The sequence below is a fragment of the Hordeum vulgare genome, chromosome 1H (genome assembly GCF_904849725.1).
Source record: "Hordeum vulgare subsp. vulgare chromosome 1H, MorexV3_pseudomolecules_assembly, whole genome shotgun sequence".
Taxonomy (NCBI): domain Eukaryota; kingdom Viridiplantae; phylum Streptophyta; class Magnoliopsida; order Poales; family Poaceae; genus Hordeum; species Hordeum vulgare.
The window spans coordinates 399018999-399028083 of NC_058518.1; the positions used below are offsets into that span (position 1 = coordinate 399018999).

The 9085-nt window shown below is 48.6% G+C and overlaps 1 protein-coding gene across 1 annotated transcript; it reads left to right on the plus strand.

Annotated features, from left to right (window-relative positions):
• The first annotated feature begins 4936 nt into the window (after positions 1-4936).
• LOC123440358 (probable leucine-rich repeat receptor-like protein kinase At5g49770) lies at positions 4937-8782 on the plus strand. Its single transcript, XM_045116931.1, has 7 exons — positions 4937-5917; positions 6042-6262; positions 6719-6845; positions 6934-7005; positions 7082-7265; positions 7518-7650; positions 8226-8782. The coding sequence occupies exons 1-7, from the start codon at positions 5767-5769 to the stop codon at positions 8472-8474; spliced, it is 1137 nt and encodes a 378-aa protein (XP_044972866.1). The 5' UTR covers positions 4937-5766; the 3' UTR covers positions 8475-8782.
• The last annotated feature ends 303 nt before the right edge of the window (positions 8783-9085 follow it).

Below are 9085 nucleotides of genomic sequence, written 5' to 3' on the forward strand. Positions count from 1 at the left end.
ATGTCGATCTGACCGGTTGCTTAGACAAGTCGGAAGCTTCGCCCCTGATCAAGAGATTAGGTTCGGGAACTTAGAGTTTGTCATCGGTTCCCGGCATGAACTTATTCTGACAACACCTTCCACCTTCGATGCCCCAACATCATAGGAAGTGCATCTCATCCTCGAGATGACTCCCGACCAGGCTCCGGCCTCGAAACCTGAGCCAGGCACTTTATGCAGATCACCGACGGTTGAACGCAACTTTGGCACGACTCCGAATATTGCAACGATAGAAACGCCTTTGGTTGATCCCACGGATTCCGGAAGCATGGACGCCGCAAATGTTAAGGAATTAAATAAGCCGCTCAGCCAAATTTAGGCCATGGGAGTATCCCATGACCAATCATCGATCTACGACTAGATCGGGATCAGGCCCGATGACAAGGAAATTCATATCCCACCTATCACACACCTGATCGCCACTGTTGAGGAACCAACGGAAGGTTTGCCCTCCCAACCACTGAAACTCAGAAGTATATATGTGCCGGTATCCGGTAACCCGGACTCTTCAGGTGATCCGTCCATCGAGTTATGTCGTGAACTTAATTTGGAATGCAAACTGTTGTGTCTGGCCGCCCGTCCAGGCTCTGAACTTGACACTCTGAACTCCTCAAGGGTATTAGATACGATTGGCGTTACCAGAGGAACACGTTTTGTTGAAACACCACATTTTTTCCAACCCACCTACCAATCTAGGAACCATATGAGCATCTCCGAAAATCCTGGCATGCGGGACCTCCACCGCGTCCTGTAGGAGCCAGGCGAAACTATCCAACTCTTCCGGGATAGATTTCTACTGACCATAAACCATATACCGGATTGCAGTGACCGGGATATTATAGACATATTCCGGCATAACTGCCACGAAGAGGGAATCTTAAAAGCCCTCGCCCGCCACCGCATACAAAGCCTTAGAAGGCTTTCTACATTGATACGTAAATATTCTGCCATGGAAAGCACCTCGCAGTCTCAGCAATTGCAAATGGAGCCAATCCACACTTAGCAGCCCACAGAAGCTCGGAGTAAGCGTGCGCCCCAACAACGACTGATCGTGTGCAGGCCCTCGGGGAAGAAGAACAAACCCCTGGACGGATCTCAAACCGTACTTGATAAACTACTAAACAACCCATGTCTTATACGCTCCGCATTCCCAACACTGTCTCGACTCACACGCTTCAAGCTTGTTGGGTCGTCAGGCAGGTGACCAAAAGTGGAGAGGCTATCCTCGAGACCCAACCACTGCAAGGGCGTTCATCCGAACCACCTCACAACAATGTCAACATACTCACAATTTAAAAGAATTTCTCCTCAAATAACCAAAGGGAAAGGGCTCTCTGAGAAACCGACCAGGTATTCATGGTTGCAGCAACAAATCCTTGGACAAACATGCCCATAACCTTCACGAAGTAAGACCAACCTGGAATACGTTCTAACCAAACACGTGCCGCATTAGTCCTCAATCCCATTATAGATGGTTTCAAACTATCCAAGGTACTAATGGATGGCGAAAGTGGCTTAAACATCATTTATGAGGATACCTTGGATAAAATGAGGATAACTTGGATAAAATGAAACCCATGAACATATCGCAGAGAGCAATGAATCCTGAGATACGGAGGATGGATCCGGGGGTAAGGTGATGAAGTTGGATCCCATAGAACTTCAAAAAACCCCGTAGAGGAACGATATGAAGCATACTCTCTCCGTTGTGTTGGGCGTAGGGAATTTCTCTACGAAGGCCTCACCATTGGCAGAGGTTAACCCGGGGCGGGAGGGTGCCACATCTGAGCCAGGAAAATACCCTTGCACCTCAAGCTCGCACACACGAAGGCGTGAGACTAAGCAACTGTCCCAATCTCCTGGAAGAGAGCCACGAGGCACGACGATCAGCTTGGAGCACTCACCATGTCTTTGTTTCTCTAGTGTTCCTCGCAACATATTGGAGGGGATGGGGAGCGTTGTTGAGGAGCACGTGCAGGTTATATGATAAGTAATTTCTCTTTTTTATCTTGGGAAGGAACCGCCTTTTTCTGTTGGCACGCGGGAGTCGAGGAGGTGGTTAACCCTACGGGGAAAAATATTTTTGTGGACCCCGCGATGTTTCACCAATCACAGAAGAAGAATAATATGGAATTGGATCAGCCAAACATAAGTTGGAACTCGCCCCGCAAGCCGAAGACTGCAGAAGCATGAAGATGGTGAGGCTAGATTGCAGCATTGGAGGCTAGTTCGGGGGCTACTGAGGGAGTCCGGGATTAAGGGGGTCTTCGACCATCGTTAAAGACACCGAGATCAAGGTGGATTCTTTCGAAGACTTCGCGTGCAATCCAAGACAACATGCTAATCCGCATATTCCTTTTCTTAATGTAACCATCATTGTGCAAACCCTAGCACCCCTCATATCTATGTAAACCAGGGGATTGTAGTTCATAAGGGACTTACGCTCATTACAATTAGGGTTTTAGACCACAATATCCAATCTCGAGATAGATCAACCATGTACTCTCTACTACCTTATCAATACAATAAGAGTAGGACGTAGGGTTTTACCTCCATCAAAAGGGCCCGAACCTGGGTAAAACATCGTCTCCTTTGTCCCTTGTTACACATCAAACCAAGATCCACAATTCGCCCCCCTACTCGAGATCAGCCGGTTTTGACACCGTCACCCCCTCTAGGCATACTTCGGATCCTATAGCCCATCCCGCCTCGCTCGCGCCGGTGCCCCGTCATGGTTGTCCTATGACTCGTTGTTCGCCTGCTCTCCATGTCGCCGCCCGCCCCGCAGCTTGCCGTTCGCCAACTCGTGTGCGCCCGTGCCACCCTGCTGCCCGTCCCTGCTCGCACACACCCTGGAGATTGTCGCGCTCTATCGTCGCAGCTCGCCACTGCCTCGAGCTAGCACCACCCGCCATGCCTTGCCCGGAGCTGGCCGCCGCATGTGTCTTCTGGCACTCCCCGCAGCTCGTCGTTGCTCGTGTATGCGGCGAGCGCCATAGCTGTTGGCCTACCATGGTGGGTGAAAAAGGAGGAGAGAGATAGCAGTGTGTGGTGTGGTGGGTCCCTTCGTTTGGATGGCAGAGGGCCATCATCTGCATGCAGCGGACACAGCCGCACACGGGACGCAGAAAAGCGTCTGGTTTGTGTCACCTTTAGACGCAATCCTAGCGCAAGTTTGGGCTGGAAGTGAGGTTGAGAGGACACGAAACGGACAAAAAATGCGGATGGGTTGCGCTTTGGGTCGTCTCATCTGTCCGTTTTGACCCAAAGGGATGTACGCGGACAAATTGAGGTTGTGCGTTTGAGTTGCCCTAAAGGAGGGACATAGCATGTGTCCATTTTGTACCCATAAGGAGGAGCGCGCGAGAGAAAGACGTCATGAACCTAGCGAGGGTAGGCTGTCGGGTTGGAAGGGAATGAACCTAGCAAGGCCAGGAAGGGTCTCCTTGGCAAAGTCAGTCTTATGCGCCATCGTCATGCACCATCTCACTGCGCTCCCTCTCCCCGTGTGGACTAATCACAAGCTCAACAAGATTACTCGCACTTCATCTGGCAAGGCGACAATTCCAAGAATGCGACTGGAGGGTACTCCCTCGTGAACTGGAAGAGAGTGGTCAGGCCGAAGGCACTGGGCGGGCTAGGCATCACGGACATGGAGAGGTTCGGTCGGATCCTTCGTTTGCGTTGGCCTTGGCTATTATGGAATGACCTTGATTGGCAATGGGTGGGCTTTGCCCTACCTCGCGACGAGTCGGATATGACACTATTCAGAGCTTCCACCTCCATCGTGCTAGGTAATGGCCATAAGGCTCTGTTCTGGCATGATGACTGGACATGAAGAGGCCCCCTAAGGCCGCTGGCTCCCGGATTATACAAAATTGCCGCAAGAAAGCAGAGAACCGTCTTCAAGGAGCTACAAGATGAAAAATGGATCAAATCGGTCGCCCGTCTACAGTCACCCATGCAGCTGCAGGAATTGATCTCGATCGCTACCCTGATCTCTCAGGTTACAACGTCCCCTGACAGGGAGGACTCCATCACCTGGCGCTGGACTCCTAATGGCATTTGCTCCGTGGCTTCGACATACACAACCCAATTCTCCGGATCCTTCCCTAGGTTCTTGCCTACGACGAAATGGGAAGCCCACGCGGAGCCCAAATGCAAGCTCTTCGCCTGGTTGGTGCTCGAGGACAAGATCCTCACGTCCGACATGCTTGCCATTCGTGGATGGTCGCACGACCCTACATGCCCCCTGCCTGGGAGCACCAGAGACGGCAACTCGCCTCTGCAAGGACTGTCCTTTGGCGATTGCGGTCTGGTCGCACGTTCAGGCTTGGGCTGGGGATGCACAGACGAACACGATGACCCTCCTGCCTCCCATGGGATCTCCGAATGGTGGGATATGCTCATCTCCCCCCTCTCCAAGGACGAAAGACGTCGGCGTAGCGGTCACTTCCTTTACTCCATCTGGAATATCTAGAAGGAGCGCAATCGCCGCATTTTCAAAGGAACACGCCTCACTCACCTGGAGGTGGCGGCCATCGCACTAGACGACATAAGAATGAGGGCTAGCTCTTTCGACGGGGTGCAAGTGGCGGACCGATATTGGTTGATCTGGATTTGCTTAGATTAACAATCACCCCCTATTTGGGGTTTCGTCACGTTCTTTCGAAAATAAACTATCATCTCTATACATGAACGCTCTTTTTCGTATGAATGAAAAAAAAGGTAATGCTCCTCTCGGTACCTCCTGAAAAAAAAAAAGACGTCAGGAAGTGTGATTGCTGTGTCCTACCTCGGTCACGGTGAAAACGATTGGAAATGGCCTCCTACGGCGGAAGCAGACTCCCCTCCTTTCCTTGCTTGTACGAGAAAGTGGGAACCAACCACCGCACTCTCTCTCCTTTTACCCTTTTTGTTCCCGCTCCATCTCCTCCCGAGATGCTTTTCAGCTCGCTCGCTGCTTCTTCCCGGCGCAATGCATCAGCACCAAGTACGCACGGCACCGCACCCATGTCCATGTCCATGTAGTAGGCGAGAGCAGAGGACGGTGAAAGAAAGATTCCAATGCAGCAAGCTTCTCTCTCCACAGACCACACCAACACACGCACAGCGCGACGGCCGGGCCCTACAGTCACGCACAGCACACGCCCCCCGACACGCGCACACACACATGGGGTGGGGGTGGGGGGTGGGGGGAGCCTGGCGATGGCGCAAGAGGGGAGGGCCGTCCCCTCTCCTTTGACAAAAGGGGCGGCCGCCGCAGGGAGGGAGGGAGGGATCCAACGATTTGCCATGTGCAGCGCCTCGCCTGCGCCTACACCACCACACACCGCAGCTAGGACCCTATCCATCATCCTCTTCCTCCCCTTCTTGCTTCTTCTTGATTGATCGCCCACGCCCGGTCCACTCTTCTTCTTGGTCCTGCCCCTGCTCCTAGCCCTACAGCTTAGATGCGTGCATATGTAGCTGCATTGCCCAATTGAGGCGCCAATTTGGAGAAAGATATCGCTGCTGCATTCATGCGTGCCGGAGCTAGCTATACCATTACCACCCACCGGTATGGGGGTAGGTGAGGACCAGTATTCGCTTCCGGTTTAGATTTGGGAGGCCTGCCTCGCTTGACCATTTGTCAAGTGCAGAGCTGCTGCTGCTTACTCCGACAGTAGGAAGGAAAAGAAAATCCCCCCTCCACGACTTTGCTGATTCGATGTCACGGGCATCCGGATGTCATTGCCGATCGCCGCCATAGCCGGCATTGCCGCCGGTGGCGCCGCTTTGCTCGTCCTGGTGGCCGTGGCGATCGCGCTTTGGTGCCGGGCGCATGCGCGGCGTAACCGGACCTCTGAAACCGGCTCCTCGGATCCTTCCACCCTAGGTGAATTGCGGTTGCTGTTCCATGTACCGTCAATGGATGGCAATGTTGCTGCTGTTTTCTTTCTCCAGCAATTTCTCAGTCTCTGCTCTGCTAACCGCGACGTTTGTGTGTTGCTGGGCATCAGTGGAGTGGGGCAAGGGGGGCCGAAGTTCCTCCGCGCCGGAGCGTCAGGGCGCGAGACAATTCTCTCTCGAGGAGCTGGCGCAGGCGACCAACAACTTCAGCGAGGCCAACTTGGTTGGCGCCGGGAGCTTTGGCCTGGTGTACAAGGGGTTGCTTTTTGATGGTTCAGTCGTGGCCATCAAGAGGCGCATGGGAGCACCAAGGCTGGAGTTTGCCGACGAGGTAAACTATTTGGATGCAACTGCAAATGCAGAGACATTGTTGTTCTTGTAAGGATATAATATAAACTTATCTCCATTCTGTCATGCTTGTGATCAGAGTAAATCTGGTCTCCTGAATTTTATGTCTTGACTGTTTCGTCATAGTGCGTCCAAGTTTCTGGTTTTGATGTTCTATATGCGATGCTGACTTGAGAATTCAGTGTCTTGAATTACATTATTTGGACTCAACAGTTAACGGCATTGCCTAAATTGTGCCGTATTTATGGTCAGATATTGAACATTTTAGTTGAGTGACTTGTTTGTGGAGTAAGTTTGGAAGATCTGCCTCTTGTCAATTATTGTTGTTGTTTGCTAGTGAAAGAACTTGCCTCAATTAGACAGGGACAGCTAAATAAATGCGTCTGTTGCAGCCTAATGAATTTGGCATTCTCAACTTTGGTGTCCTTGCATTATGCAGGTTAGGAGGCTTTCAGAGATTTGTCATCGGAACATCGTAACTCTGATTGGTTATTGCCAGGAAGGAGGTCTACAAATGCTAGTGTTTGAGTACTCGCCGAATGGCAATGTCTGTAGCCATCTATATGGTAATATGTGGTTCTCGTCAGAAATTGCATTGTGGCTTTCTTCCCTTTCTATTTTTTTTCTTTTCTGAAACCTTGCACCTTTTACTAGATTCCGGAAAAGGCTCCATGACACGGCTTGAGTTCAAACAGAGGCTAGCAATAGCCATTGGTGCAGCTAAAGGTGGTACAACTATGAGATGCCGCCTGTTTTTTTTTTAATTAGAAAATAGTAATTGTAACTGCAGTTTGACTTGCAGGTCTGAATCATCTGCATAGTCTTATGCCTCCTTTGATCCACAAGAACTTCAAGACGAGCAATGTACTGGTTGATGAGAATTTTATTGCGAAGGTGGCTGATGCTGGACTTGTTAGGTTATTTAGAGGTCATGAAGATATTGGTTCATCACATGGGTTTAGTAGCAGTGTATACCAGGATCCTGAGTAAGTCAAAGTACCGTATCCCTTCATCTTCTGTTTTTCAGACCAGACAACAAATATGTAGACCACCATGTCCCGACTGGAGATTGATATGTTCGAAAAGCTTGTACACGAAATGTATCATTCGATTCCACTTTTAGTAAAAATGTCATCTCGTTGTATTGTTGTTGTGTCTTTCAATTGTGGGATGATCATTCTAATCCTCTCTGTAATAATCTTTGTGACTAATAACTCGTTGTGCATTTTTGTTCTTAGAGCACACTCGGTGGCGCAGTTTTCTGAAAGCAGCGACGTCTACAGCTTTGGAGTGTTTCTTTTGGAGCTAATTACTGGCAAAGAAGCTGCTAACTTACAACCTCCGGAATCTAGAGAATCTCTGGCCCACTGGGTAATTTCCTTTGTCATGTAGCTGTAAGCTGCCTAGAGAATGCTATGAACTTTTACTGCCTCTTTGAAAGAAGTCTTCAGCAAGCAAAACGACTACCTATGATTTAGCAAGCCTGACGACTACCTATGATTTTTTATGAATCATGTGAACCTTCCGCCACCTTTTCTGTTAGGAAAAAGGATGGAATCTTTGGTTCACTGTTCCAATGATAAGCCTATGATCAGGTTGTCTATGATGAGGTTGACAAAATGCTAACTATGTTGCCTTGCTAAAGCAATCGAGCGTAGGTTTTGCCAACTTGGTAACAGCTAGAAAATATCTGTCTTCATTCAGTTTCACTCTTTTTGCTATGAAACATATATGTCACATTCAGTACGATTGCTTAAATTCTTCTTCATTTTATGTAAAATAGTAGTCCTTGATATTTGATATGTTATTTTCCTACCTTTATTGAAATACAATTTTAAAAGAGAAGTCGTCAAAGCAACTTGTAAAGAGAATTGCTGTTGCTTGTGCACCATTGGATTATATATCCTAACATCCCACTGAGAGGCATTTTGTTGTCTTTTTGAAAGCTGGAAGCACATTTCAGTTCAAATGAACTGATTGACCCAAGGTTGGGTGGCGGTTTCACGACAGAAGGTATGAAAGAATTTGTTGGGCTTGCTTTCCAGTGTCTGAACCCATCCTCCAGAAGGCGGCCGAAGATGAGGCTGGTTGCGGCTGAACTAGACCGGATTCTCGAGACAGAGATGTCTCTAACAACGATCATGGGCGATGGAACCGCCATCATCACCCTTGGGAGCCAACTATTTACATCGTAAAGACAGAGATTGATTGCATGTCTGTTATTTGATGACATGATGATTGTTTTTGTAGATTCCAGCACCTGTTGTTTATGATAAGTTGTACAGCCTCTGCATTGTAGCGAATTGCCATGTATGGTTGTTTTTTAAGCTTATCATGGTTGTTATATTATGTAAGGTAGGTAAGAAGAAATAGATCTGTATGTATCTTTCTTTTTCTTCCTCCTATTTGTCAGTTGGTGAATTGTATGTAATTTTCAGTTTGTGTTGTTGTCCTTAGATGTTGTAATCCCTGAAATCAGTATCAACTTGAGTTCTTGTGCTAAGATGGTACCATGTTTACTAGTACATCCATTCCAAATTATAAGAGGTTTTGGATATTTCAATATGGACAACATACGGACTGAAATGAGTGAACAAACATACTAAAACACGTTTATATATATCCAATTTAGAAAAAAGTTAGAACATCTTATAATTTTTAACCTTTTCGCATGGAACATCTTACAATTTGGAACGGAGGGAGTAGTTGACAGCTACTGTAATTGCCAGCAGTCGCATTACTAATACGGCAGCACCTTGTAATTTGTATCAACTGTAATTGGAAGTGTTATTTATGTGGGGTTGCC